Below are 24,976 nucleotides of genomic sequence, written 5' to 3' on the forward strand. Positions count from 1 at the left end.
CTCTTGGGTTCTTCCACATTGCTCCCAGCCAAGTTGCCAGACTGCTACAAGCAGCTCAATAATAATTTGTTCATTGGATTTCCTTTCGTTCAACTAGGCAATCCCTGACTGAGATCACCTTCCTCCATGCTCAGCTCTCTCGACTTGACTCAGTCCCACCCGTGGAATTGCTATTATCAATAAAGCCATGTCACTTGCAACTACATTTTAAAACTCTCAAACAATCTTTCATCTGGTCTCTGTGCTACTTCTCAGGCCAGAGAACATTGCACAGAGGGCAGCCAACTTGCCTCTGGTGACATGCCTAACATTTATTAATGTAAACTAGTTTACCATGATTTGTCCTCCAGCCTCATCAATGCAGCAGATTTCTTTCCTGAAGGGACAGAATGGTGCTCAAAAGTTTTAACTTATTTTTAAACAGTCAGCAGGTTGCATACATTGACACAAAGTAAAATTCAGAGCCCATCTAAAAATAAACAGTGGTAATATGAGAAATACACTCGTCACTCCAGAGAAGCAGAATACGAAAGGCAAAGCTGCAGACATTTTACATGGCCTTGATATTCATTAATTTATTAATTGTTAAGAGAAGAGTGAATTTGATAGGAGTTATTTAATGTCACGAAAATTTTTAAATAGTTGAAATGAGAGAAACTGCAAGTCGAGGTTGCAGAACCAATAACTGAAGGGCACAGATTTAAGGCGAGATTGGCAAGTAAAGAATATTCTCCTTGTGTAGAAAGTGGTGCATTACAAATAGAATGCGTTGGAAAATTCTTTAAAGAAAATTTGATAAATGGGAGAAATAGGTACAAGATAAATATGCAAAGATCCGATAAGTCAGGTGAACTGGACTAACTATTGAAAGTGCCAGCAGGGAACAGAGTGCTCAAGTGGTCAACTTCAGTTCTGAATATTTCTACAGTTCAGATTTCTTTGCAACATACATTTATTCATCATCTTTAATGAGACTAAATGTCCCAAACCACTTTTTTGCAGGATTATCAAACTGGTGCTGAGCCACCTGGAGATATCAAATATTTGGCATTCAGCCAAACACCATCTGCTGGAGGACCTCAATGGGTCAAACAGCATTGGTGGGAGAAAAGGAATAGTCGACATTTCCAGCCAAAACTATTCACCAGGGCGAAGGAAAGTTAGTATAGGAGCCAGGCAGTGGCAAAACATGACAGACAGAGGCAAAGGGAGAGAGGCAAGAAAACCCAATCACATCAGGTGGAATGGTTGATTAGAGGAAAGAGGCTACCTGTGCTGGAATCTGTTAAGTAGAGAAGGTGGGAATGGTGGTATAGAGAGATCAAATGGGGTGGAGGGCAAAAAACTGAAAATTCCAGTGGGGAGATGGAACCAAAGTGAAAGGAAGGGGGGATGGGTAGGGGGACAAGAAAGGAAATGTGAAGACTAGAGGAGTTATAGAAGAGAGAAAGATTATAACCAAAAATATGAGAATTCAATTTTCATACTATTGGCATTCTGCTCTGTCAGGTTTGCCAATCCTGTGTGGGGCCCATCTCACTGCTCCCACCCTGTCCTCTTTACACTGCTCTTGCACCAACTTCTCTCAACCCTGAAAGAACCATAGAACTCAGTCCCCTTCGGCCCTTCTAATTTGTGCCGAACATTTTTCTTGCCTTGTCCCACTGGCCTGCACCCAGTCCATAGACCACCAAACCTTTCCTATCCATATACATGTCCAAATTCTTTAATGTTGAAATTGAGCCCACATTTACCACTTCAGCTGGCAGCTCGTTCCATATTCCCACCACTCTCTGTGTGAAGATGTTCCCCCTAAACCTTTCCTGTATCTCAACTGCCCTCAGTGGAAAAAGCCTGCCTACATTTACTCTGTCTGTCCCCCTCATAATTTTAAATACATCTATCAAATCACCCTTCATTCTTCTGCACTCCAGGGAATAAACTCCTAACCTGTTTAACCTTTCCCTGTAGCTCAGTTCTTGAACTTCAGGCAATATCCTCATCTATTTTTTCTGCACTCTTTCTATCTTATTAATATCTTTCCTATACTTAGCTTACTAAAACTGCACACAATACTCCAAATTGGCCTCACCAGTGTCTTTTACAACTTTACTAACATCTATACTCAATACTTTGGTTTATGAAGGCTAATATGCCAAAAGCTCTCTTTACAATCCTATCCACCTGTGACGCCACTTCCAGGGAATTGTGTATCTGTATTCCCAGATCACTTTGTTCCACCGCACTCCTCAGGGCCCTACCATTTATGTCTTTTCTTGGTTTGTCTTTCCAACTCCTCACACTTTTCTACATTAAATTTCATCTGCCATTTTTCAGCCCATTTTTCCATAAAAACCTTCTTCACTGTCCACAACATCTCCAATCTTAGTATCATCTGCAAACTTGCTGATCCATTTGACCACATTATCATCCAGATCATTGATATAGATGAGAATGGTTCCAGCAGCAATTCCTGAGGCATACCATTAGTCACAGGTCTCCAGTATGAGAAGCAATCATCCACCACTACTCCCTAGCTTTTCCTGTCTAGCCATTGTTGAATCCATTTCAATACTTCACCATGAATACCCAGCGTCTGAACATTCCTGACAAACCTCCCATGTGGGACCTTGTCAAAGGCCTTATTAAAGTCTATTAAATTTACCTACTACTGACATCAGGTTCATTGGCCTATAATTTCTAGGGTTACTTTTGAGCCTTTTTTAAGCAACAGAACGACGTGAGTTACCCTCCAATCCTCTGGCACCACACCTGTGGCTAAGGACATTTTAAATATTTCTGCCAGAGACCCTGCAATTACTACACTAGCCTCCCTCAGTGTCCAAGGGAATTTCTTTTTTTTTTGAAAATTCTATTTTCCATTTGTGTCAAAACATATACAGTATTTATCTATAACATGTAAATGATAAAATTTCAACACAAAAATAATACAATTTTGATATATTTTGTCCCCCCCCACCCATTCCCCTCCCTCCCCAAAAAAAGTAGGAAAAAAAGGAAAAGAAAATGCCGTCTAATAAATCTATATCTTTGAATTAATTAATTGAAATTTACATAACAGTCTTAAAACATAACTAATTATGGCGGGTTGGTCCGATGGAATATCTTGTCAGGCTCTGGGGATTTATCCACCCTTATTTCTTTACGACAGCCACCACTTCCTGCTCTTTAATCTGTATAGGTTCTATGACCTCACTCGCTTCCTATGACTCTGTGCCCATTTCCTGAGTGAATACTGAGGCAAAAAATAAATTTAAGATCTCTCCCATCTCTTTTGGCTCCATACAAAGCTGAGTACTCTGATCTTCAAAGGGACCAATTTTGTCTCTTACTATCCTTTTGCTCTTAATAGACCTGTAGAAACCCTTAGGATTTTCTTTCACATTATCTGCCAAAGCAACCTCATGTCTTCTTTTAGTCTTCCTGATTTCTTTCTTGTGATGTAGGTATTCATCAACTATTCGATGAATAGTTTCAGCTCGAAACTTCAACCATTCTTTTCCACTCATTGATGCTGTTTGAACTGCTGATTTCCTCCAGTGGATTATGTTTAGGTTCAGATTTCAGCATCTGCAGGCTCCTGTGTGTCTCCAGCTATTCTGAATTGATAGGTGTTGTGTGTTTCCTGTACCTGTGAAGCTGCAGCATGTAACATTTTCATTGCTTCTGGACATTGTACTTATGTATAAAACAATAAACATAAACTCGATGCAAACTTAGGACAGAATCAAAAACTTTGTCAGAGATAGCTTGAAAGAGCATACTGAGAGAAAAGAGTGGCAGAGAGGTTTATGTAGGGTATTTCCGAGCTTGGGTGTTCAGCAAGTTAAGGATTTACTTCGTGCAGTTACCTGCAACACGTTTCAGAGATTCAAACTGTTAAAATCTTAAATAAGAACATCATTTGCCTTATCAATGAAGGTCAGCATTTACACTCAGAAGAGTTTGGTGCAATCCCAAGATTCAGTGGTGAGTCTGAGACGGAGAAGGTCAAGTTGTTTATTTTTGGTTAATCTTTTGATATTTGGGAATACTCAACTTAAAATATTTGGACACAGATACCAATGTTAGCATAATTAAACATGGGGATGAAGTGGTTCTCAGAATTAGAGGAAATCCGCGAGGGATCTGGGGCTAGAGGAGATGAGAGTTGGGAGGAACAAGACACTGGATAGATGTGAAAACAAGGATGACAATTTATATCACTGTTCATTAATTAGGAATTGGTGTGAGTCAGCGAGAACTGGGTTGAATGGCAAATGCAACTTGCTACAACACTTGCTGAAGTTTCAAATGACCTAGTTTATCAATATATTTCTGTGATTCATAACAAGAAGGTAGAAGTAGGAGCAGGAGTCGACCATTCAACTGTTCAACCTGCTCCACTATTCAATAATATAATGGTTGATCTGGCCATTGACTTAGCTCCATTTACCCACTTGTTCCCCATAAGCCTTAATTCCCCAACTCTTCAAAAATGTAACTGTGGTTTAAATACATTTAATGAGGCAGCCTCTTCTGCTTCCTTGGGCAGATAATTCCAACGGTTCACTGCTCTCAGGGAAAAATAGCCCCTCCCCATCTCTGTTCTAAATCTACTCCCCTAAATCTTGAAAGTATGTCTATTAGTTCTAATGGAAATGACCTCTCTGCTTCCACATTATCTATTCCTTTTATAATTTTATATTTCTATAGATTTCTAATCCTTCTAAACGCCAATGAGCAAGTTCCAGGCTACTTGATCTATCCCTATAAACTAATCTACGAAAGAATTAACCTGGCGAACAAACACAGGCAAATGGGATTGTCTTAGGTAGACAAACGAGTCAGCTCAAATTTGGCCACCCTTGGCCCAACTTGCATGTTTCAAAGACAATAATGTACCATAAAATGGCACTCTGATAGAAGAGGCATTCTCTGGATTAGATATTAAGACAGCTCTTTTACACCAACTCCCTCTCTAAAGTGGATGGAAATGAATCTTTACTAGTAGTTCTAAGCAGTATTCCAGCAAACAATTAGCTCTCAACTGCATGACAATAATGTACCATAAAATGGCACTCTGATAGAAGAGGCATTCTCTGGATTAGATATTAAGCCAGCTCTTTTACACCAACTCCCTCTCTAAAGTGGATGGAAATGAATCTTTACTAGTAGTTCTAAGCAGTATTCCAGCAAACAATTAGCTCTCAACTGCATGACAATAATGTACCATAAAATGGCACTCTGATAGAAGAGGCATTCTCTGGATTAGATATTAAGCCAGCTCTTTTACACCAACTCCCTCTCTAAAGTGGATGGAAATGAATCTTTACTAGTAGTTCTAAGAGAGGCAGAACAGTATTCCAGCAAACAATTAGCTCTCAACTGCACTTAAAATAGATGAACTAATCATCTGTCCCGCTGGTGTCTGGAAGTGGTTTTGGCCACAATTGTATTTCAAAGTGGGCAAAACAAAAAATACTTGGTAATTCAGCCAGCTTCTTTAGAGGGAGAAAGCAAGTATTGATGCAGGTCAATGACGAGGTATGAAGGGTTTTCTTTCTCTTAAACGTTGAAATAGAAAATAATTCCAAGACTCGTGATTCTCAACCTTTTTCTTTCCACTCACATACCACTTTAAGTATTCCCTATGCCATAGGTCTTCTGTGATTAGTAAGGGATTACTCAAGGTGGTATGTGAGTGGAAAGAAAAATTTTGAAAACCACCATTTTAATCGTACCTAATTGACTCGTTATGTGCACGGTTTCATAACTCCAAAGGAAATGGGCGAATGACAATTTTTCTCAAGCAGAATATTTCAGTAACAATTGGGTCTAGAGCAGTGACTCTCAACCTTCCCTTCCCACCCACATATCACCTTAAGCAATCCTTTACTAATCACAGAGCACTGATGGCATAAGGATTACTTAAAGTGGTATGTGAGTGGAAAGAAAAAGGTTGAGAGTCACTGTCATACAATAAAACATCATTATCCATTTCCCAACCACTTCTCAGCACCTGTTCACCATTCATCACTTGCAATGCTGCCAGGACAGCCTTTTGTTTTGCCACTTTTTTGTTCTGGCGCTGGTGAAGCCATCACTGACGTTGGTCCTGATCCGTGGAGAGCAGGGAGAAGAGACATGGAGATCTGGAGATCTTCTGCAGGGTTCTACCACATAGTCCAACTTACTGAGGGTTCTATACAGGCTTTAAACAGCCTGATAAAGGATTTATTTTAAAATCCTGCGACCACGAGGTCAGGGCTCAAGATGGCAGTGCCATTGCAGCCTTGAGGGTTGCAGACTCTGGGCATCAGAGGACTGGCACCAGAAATCGATGAGACCACCCACCCCCCCCCCCCCCCCATTTGAGAGGGGGAAGCAAAGGAGAAGACCCAAGGGATTGCACCACAGTATCTGAGGCTGAAGAACACAGAGGCAGCAACTATTAATCACTTGAGGCATAGGACACACACTGGCTGCAGGCAACTGAGGTCAAAGGACTCACACCAGGCTGCAGACTGCTGACATCTGGTTGAGAGGTACCTGGTATCAGAACCAGGATGCTACAGGGGTTGACAGCTGAAAGCTTCCGGATAGTGTTGGAGGTTCAGATCTGGAGCTCAGATTGCCAATGGTTTAGACTAGAGTCTGTGTGGCGCTGGAGGAGAATCCATGGACACTCATCGTCTCTGAAGGGACTCTCTATTGCTTCTCTTTCTCTGACTGTAAAAGGCACTTGGTAATTTCTGCTGATAGTGAATCTGTGTGCCTTAAGGCAGATGAAAGCAAATTTTGTGTAATGTTACAACTATTTTATTACATAACAATAAAGGAAGCTTGAATCTTGAACAATGGATAACAGACTTTTCCCATGGGTATGAATACCAAGAAGCAAAGTCTGAATGACTGCTCTTAATATCATGGCAGCATTTGACTGACTGTGAGGTTAAGGAGCCTTCATGACGTGTAAATGAACAGAAATTATGGGAAATTCTCCAAAGATGGTCTTGGACAAAGGAAGGTTGGAGGCCTAACTATCTCTGCTCTCAGCTATTGCTTCACATCATCAAGCATTCTCAGAACAGAGCTTTCTTGTGTTCATTTACCTTCTACTCTGCAAATGATAATTGGTTGATCTGAACAGAAGTAAAAGATGGTGTAAACACAGCCCCGGATATTCAGAGCAGAATTACGCTTCCATGCCCGCAAACTGCTCACATCCCTTTTAAATCTTCCCTATCGGGAAGTGGCTATAATAGAGTATACAATTTTACCATTAGCGCAAATTAAACTACCAAGTTCAGAGAAAAATCGGAGGAGTCAATCGGAATCCTATAAAGAGCACAAATGTATTTATCCAAAGTGTAGTACAACTCCAAATATTTGAAATCAGATTATCCAAAATTTTCAGTATATGAAACCTTTTGGGCCTGGAAGTGACATCTGTTCGCCGCTGAAATTTTTTTCTGATAATTGAGGATTTTCTTTTTCTTTTTAAAATTTCTTTATTGAGTTTAATTTAAAAAATACACATATATGGGCTGAAATACAAGACAGATAATTTGTACTTCTCAAATAATACCTTAAACATACATAGTATAAATTATATGTACCTTTCTTGATCAAACCCATTTTATCAAAATAACTCAAAAGAAAAAAAAACATTCCCAACTATTAAACAAACCCCTCCCTCTAAACAAGGTTAACTTGCATATTTAATCTACATAAGAAACGAAGGACAATATTCGGAAACCAAGACAACACTGTTCCTGAGCATCCAAACACTCATTCTTTAAATTATGGTAATACTCCCTGAATGGGTCCCACATCTGTAAAAATTCACCTTTATATCTGGAGGACTTCATAAAAATCAGAAATCCTCATTTATCTGAAAAGTTTTGCCTCCGAAAAATTTTGGATGAATGAGGATATCCGAAGCAATCAGAAATCCTCAGTTATCCAAAAAATTTTTTTTCGGAACCAAACTGATATCAGAGGTGAGCAGAATTTCGAGTTTTTGATGTTGGATTTATCAGAAATAGGCCTGGTCCTGACCAGTTGTACAGTACTGTAGTTTGGTTTTGCCAGTCAATTATGAGTCCTCAATTTTAGCAATAAAGTTACTGGGTGTAAATTATAACCCAAACTGCTTTGGCAGGAATCTTGTTGGAATTTGAATCACAAGTTCTACACTCGACCCAATATTACTCTCCACCCACATCAACAGTGTGTATGTAATTGGGTGGGGCATAAAACAAATGATCTCATCTCACTCCCAGTGGCTGAACAAAATTACAACTGTTCGCTTCATTTTCTTAGTAATTCCCCATTCCTGAACTTTTCTTTCAGTAGAACTCTCACCAGACAACTGTTTTGCCATCTTTAAAAAAAGGAAAACAATTTTTAAAAAAATTGCTCCTATTATTATATATCATTAACTTATTTATTTCCTTTCCTTCTGTTCATGTTCTTTCTGGAAAATGAAACCACCTCTTTTCTCCTGTTTCACAAAGGGTTCCTAGTCTCTTACATTCCACTTTTGTCCACTCCCATGATCTAGCATATGATGCACCAATCAGGGCTGTTTTAACTCTTACTGGCCTAAGGGTGACGAGCAATGGGCCAAGATTTTGATTGTGGCTACCAGAGCAAGTCAGAGGGTGGGCGACCTGTGGCGCGACTCACACCCTGACAAACGAAAGTCAGGAGTTTGAGGGAGTAATCTTCATTTGTTTGGAGAAACACAACTCCATTAACTCTGGGGTTTGACACTCTCCAGGACAACACAGCTTTCTTGACAGGTGGCACCACCCTGAAAATTAACTCTCAACTACATTGTTCCCTGAAGGTGGCATCACAGGTGGACAGAGTTGTAAAGAAAGCTTTTAGCATCTTAGCCTTTATAAATCAAAGTATTGAGTATAGGAGTTAGGATGTTATGATGAAGTTGTTTAAGACATTGATGAGGCAAAATTTGGAACATTGTGTGAAGTTCTAGTTGCCTAACTACTGGAAGGATATCAATAAGACTGAAAAAGTGCAGAGAACATTTACTTAAATGCTGCAAGGTCTTCAAGAGTTGAGGTACAGGGAAAGAATAAACATGTTAGGACTTTATTCCTTGGAACGAAGAGGGGAGATTTGATAGAGGTTTACAAGATTATGAGAGGTGTAGACAGAGAGGATGCGAGTAGGCTTTTTCCACTTAGATTGGAGGAGATAAGTACGAGAGGATATGGTTTAGGGTGAAAGGGGAAAGGTTTAAGGGGAACATGAGGGGGAACTTCACCCAGTGGTGGGAGTGTGGAACTTGCTGCCATCTGACGTGGTAAATGCAGGCTTGATATTAAGTTTTAAGAATAAGTTAGATAGATACATGGATGGGCGAGGTCTAGAAGGTTATGGAATGGGAACAGGTAATTGGGACAAGTGGAATAATGGTCGGCACAGACTAGAAGGGCCAAATAGCCTGTTTTCTGTGCTGTAGCACTCTATGGTACTGGTGCACAGTGGTTGCAGTGTGCTCCATTCACTAAGCACACTGGGATTCATCACAGGCTGTTCACATCAAATATCTGTGACCTGCAACACTGTGAAGGGCCAGAGCAACAGAAACATCCCTCCAAGTCAGGCCCACTTGAAAGTGCACTGCACATCCTTCTTCACTGCTCAATCCCTTCTTAAGACCTATAAGGGATGGGAACGACTGCAATAAATCAATAAAAGTACCTTATAATCAAGGTTGATCTCAGTGATGGTAAATGGGATCACTAGCGATTGGTACCTGGTGGTGCACAGAATTCTTGAACAATTCTGCAAAAAGCACAAGGAGGAGCTTCGTTACGACGCAGGTCGCAGAAGATTACTTCTGAATACACACTTGGGAAAAGCCTCGCCATTAGGAACAGGGATTGGAAATTCTGGTCATACACAGCCCATTATGTTCTCCAAAGAGTTAGGTAGAAAAGTTGATGGAAACAGTACATCAGTTCTGAGAGAGCCTTGTTAAATATCAGCAACCTCCTCAATCAGTGCCTTCAGATTTTGCGATATGAATGCATGTAGCTCACAAGTAGAGCACGTGCATTTTTTTTTTTTGCAGACAAACATAACCCTTAATGTTGCTCAGAGATTTCACAATGCTTTGAGGTCTCTGCAAATAAGGTTAATAGAACAATATTTATCAACATTTTGCCTTATCCATGACCTTCATGGCAGTAAAACATCCTAAATGGCTTCACAACATTACACTGAACCATGTAAAGAGCTATTAGGAGAACTGAGCAAAATCTCCATCCAAGATGTGGGTTTTAATGATAAGGCAGCCACAGAGACCTCAGGAGGGATGATGTAGCTGAAGATATGGCAACTATCTTATTGGCAATTAGAGGTAGGATTAACAAAAAAGGTCAAGAAGTGTGGTGGATGAGTGGTTATGGGGCTAGAGGTAGTCATAGAGATTGTGAAGGGGTGGATAAACAGTCATGAGGCTGAAGGTGATCAGAGATTGCGAAGGGATGAGACCATGCAAGGATCGGAGAATAAGAATTTTAAAACAGAAAAGTCACATAATAGAGGACATACATTTCAGATGAGGGGTAGGAAAATAAATGAGATGAGTGAGGCACATTTTTTAAAATATATACACAGGGTGGTAGGTGCTTGGATCGGGCTGCCAGGAATAGTGGTGGATGCAGATACAACAGGGATGGAACAGTTAGCCTAGCTGTTTGTGCAATGCTATTACAATGCCAGTGACCTGGGTTCAAATCCTGCACTGCCTGTAAGAGTTTGTATGTTTTCCCTGTTACCAGCAGGTTTCTTCTGATTGCTCCGGTTTTCTCCCACCCGCCATAAAAAAAATTATGAGGATTGTAGGTTAAATGGTGTATTTGGGTGATATGGGCTTGAGTTAGAAGGGCCAGCTACCATGTTGTATCTCCAAAATAAAAATTAAACTAAAATAGTGCCTGAGGTTTTTAGATCGACACATGAATATGCAGAGAATGGAGGGATATGGATCACATGCAGGCAATAGAAATTTACTTTGGCATCTGATTTAATGCAGACATCATGAACCAAAGAGTCTTTTTCTGTAGTGTACTGTTTCCATGTTCTATGTACCAAGGCACAATCAGAGGAGATCAGTGAACGTGAAAAGCCAATAGGTAAAATTTGGCGAATTTTCTAACAAAAGTAACCAAAAGGGATTAAACAAAACTTAATCGCCAATTATTTTTGACCGAAGACCTATAGGTCTCAACAAACATCAGAAAAGGGGCTGAGGGGATGGAGTTACAGGTGGTGGTACTTGAAGGAGTCAGTACAGAGCCAATTTGGCCTGGAATCCCTGCAAGTAAAATGGGAAAGAAGGGTGTTGGTCAAGGAATAATCCTGCAACTTAAGATGGGCAAGGTTGAAGGAAAAGCAGGTCAAGTAAAGACATTTCACATTGACAGAGGAAGGTATGGGTTCCTGCATTAGTCAAGATAATGCACCTGAAGCAGGTAGCTGGAAAAGCAAACTCGGATGGAAAGGAATCACATGTTTTGTACTATAACTCACTCCATATTTACACCCAAATCAAAGAAAAATAATTCTCCCTGTAATTATTTGTCTACAGCGTTAGTATGTGACACATTGCTGTATCCAGACCACCAGTGTACTTTTTGTGTTTAAGTGTAGCAACAGCTACACAGAATGAAACACACCACTACCACGTTGGAGATTTCAAACGAACCGTTTATTCAAACTTCGTGCGCGCCCCTTTAAGGGTGGCATGAGCTCCGCCCCCACATCAGTGGTGATGTTACCACGCTCGCCCGAGGTGTGCGCCCCGGCCTGAGCCTGAGCCATCCCCCGATGGCTCCATTTTCTCGCGGCAGCCCCGCCGGTGAGGTGGTACAAGCGGAGCCAGTTCGCCACAAGGATGTATGCCGCCACTTAAGCACTTTAATGAAAATCAATGTACAAGCACAGTAAGATGGGATAATGCTTCCTCTCCCTCAATTCTTTAAACACCAAGGGGACATATTCATTGGTGGTCTCAAAAACAAGTCTCACTCCCATTATATCCTGTGCATTCACTTTGAACTCTGTTATACCATTTTGGGCGGGGGAAGGGGATGGACACTGGAGGTCAGCTGCAAATGCAAACAAATGAGTTAGTTATCATTCATTCCAGTTCAGGATCAAGGACCTTGGAACAGTCTACACTAAAATCGATAGAAAGAGAAGGGTCAAAGCAACCATGAACATTTAAATTAGTATCAGGCCATGAGGGCAAGAAAAGAGAAGTTCCATATTCCTGCTTCACCATTCAATAAGGACATAGCAGATCTTTTACCTCAACTGCACTTCCTCATCTGATCTCTACATACCTCAATTCCCTTGGCGCCTGCAACTCACTGGAGCAGTAGAAGCAAGCTCAATCCCTCAGGTTGTTAAATTTTCCTATTATAGCTGAGCTAACCAAAAATCTCACCAGCAAGGCAAATATACCCTCAAGGTTGTTGTTGTGAAAAGCAAGAGAAATAAAAAGCACAAAATTGTACAATGCATGCAGAACAAAGCCATGTATCCTGCTGTGCCAATATTGAATCTTTGTTGGAGATGACCTGGTGGCAACCTGTTTTTTTCAAATTATCCCTTTGCTGGCCTAGAGTTTCATTTCAGTTGTACTGCTTTGTGCCTCAATGCAATTCACCAACGAGCCAAACAAAAACCATTGCAGAATTTTATTCACAAATTAGCTTACAAGGTACCTTCTATGCTAGTTTCAAAATCAAAAATATAGAGGGCACATCCAAAGATGAAATGGTTTCGAAGGACTTGCTTGTGGGTGTTCAACAAGTTCTGAAGTGATGTTTCTTTTGGAATATAATATTAATAAGCTTTTAAATATACACTCCACACAATTGACTCAATGGGTCTTTCCATGAATTCAATCAGCAAATGATTCTGCACAATAGCTTTAAAGTTATTCTCATTTTTAAATTTGAGACTCACAATTGGACACTGGACCTTGTTTAGAATTGCTAATGGTTTGTGACCATTTCCAAGTTAAAAAAAAATTAAATTAGACATAATTTAGGGCCAATTCGGCCCTACAAGTCCGTGCCACCCAAATTACACCCAAATGTACTCCAGTACATTTGTGAAGGGTGGGAGGAAACCAGAGTTCCAGGAGAAAACTTACACAGACACAGGGAGAACATACAAACTCTTTACAGACAGCACGGGACTCAAACCCAGGTCTTGTCCCGATCACTGGCACTGTAAAGGCATTGCGCTAACTGCTACGCCAGCCATGTACTGGGCTACTACTATTTAAATAATAAAATGAAAATGCTAGAGGAACTCAGCAGGTCTTGCAACATCCATAGGAGGTAAAGGCTGGCTTAGCGGTTAGTGCAACGCCTTTACAGCACCAGCAATTAGGACTGGGGTTCAAATCTCGACTGTCTGGACATTGTACGCTTTCCCTGTGTTTACGTGGGTTTTCCTGGAGGCTCCAGTTTCCTCCCAGCATTCACAACTTACCAGGGGTGTGTGTAAATTGGGCAGCACAGATTTGTGGGCCAAAATGGCCTATTACCATGTTGTATTACTAAATTTAAAAACTTAAATTTCAGCGAGACCTGCTGAGTTCCTCTAGCATTTCTGTATTTTACTACAATCACAGCATCTGCAGACTTTTGTATTTCCTACCACTATTTAAATAGTGGTAACTCAGCACTGATATACAATTTAAAACAATTTTTCATATAAATGATCCACACCACCCAGAAAACTCTCTGTTCTTGCTGCTACCATCAGGAAAGATGTATATGTGCCACAAGACTCGTATCACCAGGTTCAGGAACAGCTGCTACCCCTCCACCAGACTCCTCACAATAAAATGAATCAGGGACTCATTTAAGGAGTCTTATTGTTCTTTTTCCCTCTCTGCAGTTTGTCTTAACATTTCTTTGTTTACATAGTTTTTTTCCCACTACAAATAAGTGGTAATTCTACCTCGCTTGCAGGAAAAATAATCTCAAGGTTGTATGTGATGACATGCATGTACTGTTGACAATAAATCTGAAATCTAATTGTTCCACTATTCCTCACTCTCTTCAACTGCAGAGCCCCTAAACGTCTTTCCCTCTTTAATTCCATTAAGGCTCTTCTTTTGGCCATCTGATCTAACGGTCAACCATGTTAACCTACCCTTGGATGTTTTATATTGAAGCCCATGAACTTTTGACGACACTGGCTACACCAAAAGAACTTGCTTCTTCTTAGAGAAGATTTTCTACCTCAGCTGAAAACTACCAAGAAGAGATGAAGTGGTTTCTCATTCTCACTTGCTATTCCACTGAATATGGAGGATTTCCTGTAATAAACTACAGCTAAATTGTTTTTCTTTTAAATTTTTTACACTGTGAACCATATCAATCAAAATACATACAAACATTTCCCTCTTAAATATACACAGTGGCATTTTCTCCCCCCCCCCACCTTCCCTCCCCCCTTCCCACCCCCCCTCCAAACCCATTAAATGTTCAACATATACAATACAATAAAACCATTAAACAATGTCATCACACAATAAAAATAAACAAGAAAATTGTGTCATCTACTTTTATACACTGGATCAAGTCATTTTGTCTTCTTATCATTTTATCATTTTAGGGGATGAAGGTCCGAGGCAAGCCCTCTCTGTTTTGTTCCATGTACGGTTCCCAAATTTGTTCAAATAATGTGACTTTATTTTTTAAATTATATGTTATTTTTTTCCAATGGAATACATTTATTCATTTCCATGTACCTTTGTTGTATTCTCAGGCTCTCTTCTGGTTTCCAAGTTGACATTATTCATTTTTTTGCTACAACTAAGGCTATCATAATAAATCTTCTTTGCGCTTCAGTCAGTTTGAGGCCTAATTCTTTACTTCTTGTATTACTTAGAAGAAAGATCTCTGGATTTTTTGGTATGTTGCTTTTTGTGATTTTATTTAATACCTGATTTAGATCTTCCCAAAACTTTTTCATTTTCTCACATGCCCAAATTGCATGTATTGTTGTCCCCATTTCCTTCTTACAGCGAAAACATCTATCTGATAATGTTGGATCCCATTTTTTTAACTTTTGGGGTGTAATATATAACCTGTGTAGCCAATTATACTGTATCATGCATAACCTTGTGTTTATTATATTCTTCATAGTTCCAGAGTACAACTTTTCCCATGTTTCATTTTTTATCTTTTTGTTTAAATCTTTTTCTGACTTTTGTTTGGGTTTATAGCTTATTTCATCATTTTCCTTCTCTTTCAGCTTGATGTACATGTTCGTTATAAATCTTTTTATTATCATTGTTTCTGTAATCACATATTCAAAGCTGCTTCCTTCTGGTAATCTCAGTCTGTTTCCCAATTTATCCTTTAAGTAGGCTTTCAGTTGATGGTATGCAAACATTGTACCATGAGTTATTCCATATTTGTACTTCAACTGTTCAAATGTTAATAAATTATTTCCCAAAAAATAATTTTCTATTTTTTTAATTCCTTTTCTCTCCCATTCTCTGAAGGAAAGGTTATCTAATGTAAAAGGGATTAGCTGATTTTGCATCAATAATAATTTTGGTAGATGGTAATTTGTTTTTTTCCTTTCTAAGTGAATCTTCTTCCATATATTGAGTAAATGATGCAATACTGGTGAGCTTTTATATCGTATCAGCTTTTATTCCCAGTTATAAAGTATATGTTCCGATACCTTCTCCCCTATTTTATCTACCTCTATCTTAGTCCAATCTGGTTTTTGCCTTGTCTGATAAAAATCTGATAAATACCTTAATTGTGCTGCTCTATAATAATTTTTAAAGTTTGTTAACTGGAAACTACCTTCGTTGTACCTCCCTGTTAATTTATCTAACGCTATCCTCGGTTTCCCCACTATCCATAAAAATTTCCTTATTATTCTCTTTAGTTCATCAAAGAATTTCTCTGTTAAGGGAATTGGTAACAATTGAAATAAATATTGTGTCCTTGGGAAGACATTCATTTTAATGCAATTTACCCTCCCTATCAACATTAGTGGTAATTCTTTCCAATGTTCTAAGTCTTCCTGCAATTTCTTTATTAGTGGCTGATAATTTAGTCTGTACAGGTGGCTTAAGTTATTATCTAACCTAATACCTAGGTATCGGATTGCTTGTGTTTGCCATTTAAATGGTGATTCTTTTTTAAATTCTGTATAATCTGCATTACTCATTGGCATCACTTCACTTTTATTTCCGTTGATCTTGTACCCTGATATTTCTCCATATTCCTTCAATTTCTTATGTAGTTCTTTTATTGATATTTCTGGTTCTGTTAAGTATACTATGATGTCAACTGCAAATAAACTGATTTTATACTCTTTCTCCTTTATTTTTATCCCTTTTATTTTATTTTCTGTTCTTAGTTGACCTACTTAATTTAAATTGGTTCGATACATTTACTGTTACCTTCGCCAATGGTCCATTATATAATGTTTTAATCCAATTAATATATTTTTCTGGTAGATTGAACCTCTGTAGTACTTTGAATAAATAATTCCATTTTACCCTGTCAAAGGCTTTTTCTGCGTCTAAAGCTACACCTACTGTTAGCTTCTAATTTCCTTGAACTGCATGAATTAGATTAATAAATTTATAGACATTATCCGCTGTTCGTCTTTTCTTAATAAATCCAGTTTGATCTTGTTTTACTATTTTTGGTACACAGTCGGCCAATCTGTTTGCTATTAGTTTAGCTATTATCTTATAATCTGAATTAAGTAGAGATATTGGTCTATATGATGCTGGTGTTAGTGGATCCTTCCCCATCTTTGGTATTACTGTAATTATTGCTGTCTTACATGAATTTGGCAAGTTTTGTGTTTCTTCTATCTGGTTCATTTCTTCCAGGAGAGGAGGAATTAATAACTCCTTAAATGTTTTATAGAATTCTATTGGGAATCCATCCTCTCCAGGCGTTTTATTGTTCCGCAGCTTTTTTAATATATCCTGTACTTCTATTTCAAATGGTTTTATCAGTTTGTTTTGCTCCTCTTCTTGCAATTTCAGCAGTTCAATTTTATCATCTTTCCCCTCGTTCTCAGTTTGGTATAATTGTTCATAAAATTCCTTAAAGTTCTCATTAATCTCCATTGGATTATATGTAATTTGTTTGTGCTTTTTCCTTGATGCCAATACAGTTCTTTCAGCTTGTTTTAAGTTGCCAGGCTAATATTTTGTGTGTTTTTTTTCTCCTAGCTCATAATACTTTTGTTTTATTTTCATTATGTTCTTCTCCACCTTATATGTTTGTAATGTTTCGTATTTTATTTTTTTGTCCGCCAATTCTCTTCTTTTTGTTATATCGTCCATTGTTGCTAGTTCTTTTTCAGTACTTACTATCTCCCTTTCCAACTATTCTATTTCCCGATTGTAGTCCTTTTTCATCTTAGTTACATAACTTATTATCTGCCCTCTAATGAAGGTTTTCATTGCAACCCATAATATAAATTTGTCTTTCACTGATTCTGTATTTATTTCAAAGTACATTTTAATTTGGCGCTCAATAAATTCTCTAAATTTCTGTCTTTTAAATGCATGGAGTTTAATACGTTCTTGGTGGGATGTCCTCCAGTTCTATTGCTAATAATAGGGGTGAATGATCAGATAGCAATCTAGCTTTATATTCAGTTTTCCTAACTCTCCCTTGAATATGGGCCGACAACAAAAACATATCGATCCTTGAGTATGTTTTATGCCTACTCGAATAATTCCTTCTCCCTTGGGTGTTGCCTCCTCCATATATCCATAAGTTTCATTTCCTGCATTGACCATATATTTGGCAACTTTATTCTTTTTACTATTCTTTTGTCCAGTTTTATCCAACATTAGATCCAAATTAAGGTTAAAATCCCCTATCAATATATTCCCCTGCAAATCTACAATCTTTAAAAAAATATCTTGCATAAGCTTTTGATCCTTTTCATTAGGTGCATATATATTGATCAAATTCCAAAATTCTGAATATATCTGACACTTTATCATTACATACCTCCCTGCTGGATCTATTATTTCCTCCTCGATTTTGATTGGTACATTTTTATTAATTAATATAGCTACATCTCTGGCTTTTGAATTATATGATGCTGCCGCTACGTGCCCTAAACAGACTCTCCTTAATTTATTATGTTCCACTTCAGCTAGATGCGTTTCTTGCACAAATGCTATGTCTATTTTTAGGAAATGTAATAGCCTTTTTCATTTAATTTGGTTATGTATTCCATTAATATTTACAGTCATATAGTTCAACATGGCCATCTCATATCCTGTTTACACCCCATTTCCGCTTCCTCACCACCACCATCCCCCCTTTTCCCCATTTTAGCTAAATTGTTAATGATGTGCAAAGTTGCCCATTGACTAGTTTATTCCATTTATTCGTGTAACAATAAAATTAAGAAAACATACTGTGACAGTATTTTTGGGAGATAAATTGGGAAAGGTTTGCTAAAGTACGTTACATACAAACACTTTAAAACAGATTTTATTTGAAATACTGGAGTTCTGCTAATGCTAGACATATTGGCTCCACAGCTTTTGCAAGAGCTTTGGGGAGTGCTCAGGAGAATTCACTAATGGATTGTTGTTTACAAAAGGCAACAGATGAAAGAGCTTTTTGGAGCCGCAGATTGTCTGAAGTTGTTCTAAAAGAGTCATGTGGTTTTGCAAGCAGAGTCAAACCGGCTTCCTCTGGGAGAGAGAGAGAGAGAGAGAGATCACTTCTACAGTGTTACAGTTAGTAACAGCAGCTGGTACTAGAACAGGACATTTGGAAAAGCCCATTTGGAAGATGGGTTTGTAAGTGCTTTGTTCAGCCTGGTCAAAGCCCTTGTGGTTCATGAAAGAGGAGAGGACTAGCTGTCTAATGTTTCACTTGGAATAAGGGAAACAAAAAGGCACTCTGTGATGACCTGAAAGAAAGAGGTTATCATCTGGAGAACCCTGAAGAGGGCAAGGTTCGTTAGCAAGACACTGGAGTGGCTGATTAAAAAGGAATCAGTTGTGGATGTCCTGGAATAACAAATCTCTCTCTGAAAACCCACAAGAACTTTCCTGAGTGGTAACCATTTACCTTTCAAGCACCAAAGCCTGGTGAACTTTATACATGTTAAATTCTGTGCACAGTATAAGAATTGCCTGCAACCAATGAACTTGGAGGAATGAGAAGTGAGATTGGACTGTGAACCAAAGAACTTTTCTGAACTTATACGTACATTACACACACATGCACTTAGAATTAGGAGGGGGTTAAGTTAGGTTAATAAGTTAAGTTAAAGTGTGATTTTGTTTTCATGTTTAAAGATAATTAAAAGCAACTTTTGTTTAACCATTTGTCTTGGTGAATATCTATTGCTTCTGGGTTTATGGGTACTCTGGGCTCAGAACAATACATTTCAAGTTGGGGTGTTTCCCCCTTTTTAAAAAAAATCAGTAGTAAAAATTGAAAATAAAATCAAATGCTAAACTTATCCTACATTTCAAAAGTCAGAATGTGTTCTGCAAATGCACAGTGTGGAGAAGATGCCATCAACATTCCATAGATCAAAGTAATCTCAACAACCTGGGATCTAGTGATGATGCTGTAATGGAGGGGGGGGGGGGGTGTATTATACTGACTGCTTGCTATTGTCTATGGCTGTAGAGATACTCCACCCTACTTCTATAAAAGATGGAGGTACTTTTCCACTGGCTAGTTCAGTGGTGGTTATAATCTGTTAATAAAAGCCCTGTATTAGTATAACACTTGTCTAGTCCATGTCTATGGCAACAATTTTATTAACAGATTCTTAATCATGGATACTTCCCTGAAACCTGGAAGACTCGAGATAGATCAAGATGCCAACAGAGCTGGAGAAATTTTTTACCACTGGCTCCAGTGTTTGAAGCATACGTGTGAGTGAACAATGTTGTGCAAGACGCAGTGAAAATGGACCATCTTGTGGCTCTCCTCGGAGAAGTACCCTACTCCATGGTTAGGGAGACAGCTGTCTACCAGAATGCACTGAATCTCCTCAGAACCTATTATAGGCCACAAAACACTTTGTTTGCACAACATCAGCTTCACACTCGAAGACAACAAGCTGGAGAGACCAAAGATGCTTTCGCGCTCGCACTAAAAGGGCTATCCAGAGCCTGTGCTTGCCTGCCATCAAGGCCAAAGCCCACCGATAATCTTTGATGCTGGATGCATTTATAACCGGATTGGAGTCAGGGTACATCAGGCAATGTTCACTGGAGACCCCAGGCCTGACCTTTAATGCTGTTCTACCACATGCGAAGATCCTTAAGTCTCCACTTCAAAGCGCTAAAGCCCTTGAGAAAGACAGGTGCTGAAGTGGCACCCCTCCAAGGCCTGGTCGCAGCAATGATCCACTGCTGAGTGCCACTAAATCGCAGCATAAAAGCCGCTACAGAAGATGCTACTTCTGCGTTTTGGTGCTGCTCAGTGCCCCGCACGACAAGCCAATTGTGCCAACTGCAAAAAGCAAGAGCACTGGGCCAGAGCCTGCCATTCGCGAGAGTCCTCGCCTAGCTTACACTGTGAATTGAAGAGTAAGAAAAAGAAGAAGCACTCAAGTGCTACTAATAAGCAGAGGCTCCGCTGCAACACTGCTATGTTGACCTGGAGAGGCAATGATTCATCTAGCTGATCTCTCTCTACTACTTCTGAAATCATAAGTGGAACTGCCAGCGACATGGTGAACTCCAACAGATCACCGCTGCAGGGAGACCCTACTCTAGCATCCATGACGATTAATCAAGATGGACCCCACGACCTGAAGCATTCCACGATGAAGGTGGAGGTAAACGGGGAGCCTATTGACTGTTTGTTCGATTCGGGCAGTGCGGACAGCTATATTCATCCTATGACTGCTAGCGCCCTGAATCTTACCTGGTATCCGTCTAAGTGCAAAATTTCTATGGCTTGTTCTGGACTAAAACGAGACATTACAAGTTGCTGTAAAATAACCCTGAAGGTACATGGAAATGAATAGACAGATTTAAAATTGCCCATGCTCCCTGGTCTGTGCACTCTGATGCTTTTAGGATTAGATTTCCAATGCCAAATGAAAAGTATCATATTGGCATTTAACAGTCCATTACCATCGATCATGGTACCCCAAGAAGCTGTCTGTGGGTTATCAACTCTAAAGATTAAACCTCCACGTCTTTTTATAAATCTAACCCCGGATTGTAAGCCTATAGCTATACAAAGAGTAGGCACTCTAGCAGAGAACAGATTCTTTATTAAGAACGAGGTTAGACGTTTATTAAAAGAAAAAAAATATCATCGAACCCTGTACAAGTCCTGGCATGCACACGTTGTAGTCGTCAAAAATGGTGCAAAACCTAGAATGTTCGTGGAATACAACCAAATTATGAACAGGCTTACGCAACTAGATGCTTATCCCCTGCCTCGTATTTCAGACATGGTAAACCAGTTTGCACAATACAAAATATATTCCACAATTGATCTGAAATCAGCTTATCATCAGGTGCCTATTCACAAAGATGAAAGGCAGTTTACTGCTTTTGAGGCAGATGGCAAACTTTTTCCATTTTAAAAGAATCTCTTTTGGAGTTACCAACCAATGGTGTATCTGTTTTCCCAAAGGGAGATGGATAAGCTAGTAGATGCTCATAACTTGCCAGCCATCTACCCTTATCTGGACAATGTCATTATATGTGGCAAGGACTTAAATGATCACGATCGGAACTTACAAAATTTTCTCCAGGTGGCCAAGCATCTGCACTTAACCCTTAACTACAACAAGTGTGTATACCACACTAAATGTCTGGCCATACGAGGCTACGTAGTGAGTAAGGAGAGATCAGCCCTGACCCAGAGAGAGACCCCCAACTGCGACACAAAAGTCCCTCAAGCGTTGCCTATGGATTTTCTCCTATTATGCTCATTGGGTGCCCAACTACGCAGATAAAGCACAGCCACTGTTTAAAGCTTCTAGTTTTCACCTGTCTGAAGAAGCCCTCCGTGCTTTTGAAAACATCAAACAGGATATAGCCAAGGCAACAATGTCAGCTATTGATGAGGATTTACCATTCCAAGTGCAATCTGATGCATCAGATTGGGCCTTTGCTGGCAGACTGGTAGCCTTTTTCTCTCGGACATTATACGGGCCAGAGTTCAGGCAATCCTCTATCATAAAGGAAACACGAGCTACTGTAGAATCCATTTGTTATTGGGGACAGTATTTAGCTGGAAGGAAATTCACTGCTGACTGATCAAAATTCTGTTGCCTACATGTTCAACATTAAATTGAGGAGGAAGATTAAAAATGATAAGATCATGCGTTGGCGAATTGAGCTTACTACTTATAATTATGATATACTCGCCCAGGAAAATTCAATGACCCTCCGGACGCGCTTTCTCACATGACCTGTGTAAGTCTGCAGCTAGACCCTTTGAAATACCTTCATGATGAATTATGTCACCCAGGGGTCACTAGATTTTCTGGAAATCTGTCAAGTATCACTCTAGTGCTAAAATCGAAAGGTCTCCCCACCAGCCGCTGGCAAGAGGTGCTGCCAGAAGCATTGAACTCTATCGTATACGGCTTTGTCCAGTTCCCAATGAGACTCCTCACCAACGTCTTTTTGTTTTCCCTAGAAAATCGAAACCTGGATCAACCTTGCCGACATGGCTCTCTAACCCCGGAGAAGTTTTATTAATAACCTTGAATATGTGATTACAGATACAATGTTAATCAAAAGATTTATAACAAATATGTATATTAAACTGCAAGAAAAGGAGAATGAGGAAACAAATGGTAAAACTAAACAAAAATGGGAACAAAATTTAAATATAAAGATAAAAAAGGAAACATGGGAGAAATTATGTTCTGGAACGATGAGAAATACAATAAATACGAGGCTGCGTATGATACAATATAATTGGTTACACAGACTATACATTACACCGCAAAAGTTAAATAAATGGGACCCAACAGTATCTGATAGATGTTTTCGATGTAAAAAAGAAAGGGGAACAACAATTCATGCAATCTGGACATGTGAGAGAGTAGAAAAATTTTGGGATGATCTCAATCAGATATTAAATAAAATAACAGAAAACAATATACCAAAAAATCCAGAGATCTTTCTCCTAAGTAACATAAAAAATAAAGAATTTGGAATTGACTTGGAAGATGCACAAAAAAGATTTGTTAAGATAGCCCTAGCCGTAGCAAAAAAATGTATTATGTCAACCTGGAAATTGGAAGATAATTTGAAAATACAACAATGGTATATAGAAATGAATAAATGTATTCCATTAGAAAAAATAACATATAGTTTAAGAAATAATACTGAAATATTCGAACAAGTATGGGAGCCTTACATTAAATACAATAGCGAAAACCTACCGGGAACAAACATTACCTAAGTTGATGGAAGGAGAAGAAATGAAAAGAATGGACTCAGTAGAATTTCTGGTGTATTTTTGTTGAATGACAACATTGTCTGACTGGCTTAATGCAACCTAGATTGTATACCTAAAATGGATGAGGGGGGGGGGTGGGGGGGTGGCTTGGGAGGAGGGAGAAAAAGTCACTGTATATGTGTGAAAAAGAAAAAGTGTATATCATGGCTAACGTGATTTATGGTGTGAAAAATAAAAAAATTTTAAAAAAAAGAGAAGTTTTATTAATAAAACATGTTAGACCCAGCAAAGCTGACCCACTTGTAGAGCACCTTCAACTGCTTCATGCTAATCCGCAGTATGCTCATGTTATTTTTCCTGATGGAAAAAAGGACACAGTTTCCCTTAGGGATCTAGCCTCGCCTGGTATACAGCCTGCCACTGCCCACACAGAGGTTCTGTCATGACCATTTCTAATCTTAGCTATGATTACGGTGAGTGGAGCCACCCTGTATTACCTCAGGCTCGCAGCTTGTTTTTTTTTGCTATGTATTCTCAATAATTCTGTTTGTAACCCTTCATCTTCCGTAATTTTTTTTTTGCTTCTGCTTTTACCATTATTGTATTTTATTAAAATCGATCAATTTTGGGAGAGGTGGGATGAATGTGATGATGTAACGGGGGGGGGGGGGGGTGGGGGGAGGGGGGAGGCATATTATACTGACTGCTTGCAATTGGCTATGGCTGTAGAGATATTCCACCCTACTGGTATGGAGATGGAGATGCTTTCTCACTGGCCAGTTTAGTGGTGGTTATCTTTTCTTTGGCTTGGCTTCGCGGACGAAGATTTATGGAGGGGGTAAAAAGTCCACGTCAGCTGCAGGCTCGTTTGTGGCTGACAAGTCCGATGCGGGACAGGCAGACACGGTTGCAGCGGCTGCAGGGGAAAAATGGTTGGTTGGGGTTGGGTGTTGGGTTTTTCCTCCTTTGCCTTTTGTCAGTGAGGTGGGCTCTGCGGTCTTCTTCAAAGGAGGTGGTTATAGTCTGTTAATAAAAGCCCAGTATTAGTATAACACTTGTCTGGTCCATGTCTATGGCATATCACCAGTTCAGATAATTCTTCAAACCCCACAGTTTCCAGAAGCATTTAATATTAACATATACCTCTGTGAACAAGTGTAGATTGCAATCCCTCTCTCAACCTGCTCCAAGGCAATTGATGATTTCCTGTTGCTGAAGTCAACTTTGGGCAGTCTCCTCAGTTTCACACTGCTGAACATTACACAAACATTTCCTGATTCTTGTGATCAGTGCAAGCTGTAGCTGTCACCACCTTTTAGCAACTCGCAAAATAACACCAGAAAACAATATTTTCTTTCCCCATCTACTGAAGGTGGTGGGTGGAATAGAGGAAACTGTACAATAAATGTTCAAAGAGTAATTTTATTCTGCAAAGGAATGGTATAGTAACATTTTTTTTTAAAGACCAGCATTCTCAAATCAAACTC

At 39.2% G+C, this 24,976-nt stretch overlaps 1 protein-coding gene across 3 annotated transcripts in view; it reads right to left on the reverse strand.

The window, feature by feature from the left end:
- sptlc3 (serine palmitoyltransferase, long chain base subunit 3) overlaps positions 1-24,976 on the reverse strand; it is a 170,535-nt gene that overhangs the window by 136,256 nt on the left and 9,303 nt on the right. Inside the window, exon 2 of one of the 3 annotated variants that reach the window (XM_069931842.1) lies at positions 9,739-9,822. The exons of the other annotated variants lie outside the window; for them this stretch is intronic. Coding sequence (XP_069787943.1) covers positions 9,739-9,822 — 84 coding nt within the window. The remainder of the gene's footprint in view (positions 1-9,738; positions 9,823-24,976) is intronic. 3 annotated transcript variants of the gene reach the window in all.

Source organism: Narcine bancroftii, chromosome 4 (genome assembly GCF_036971445.1).
Source record: "Narcine bancroftii isolate sNarBan1 chromosome 4, sNarBan1.hap1, whole genome shotgun sequence".
Classification (NCBI taxonomy): domain Eukaryota; kingdom Metazoa; phylum Chordata; class Chondrichthyes; order Torpediniformes; family Narcinidae; genus Narcine; species Narcine bancroftii.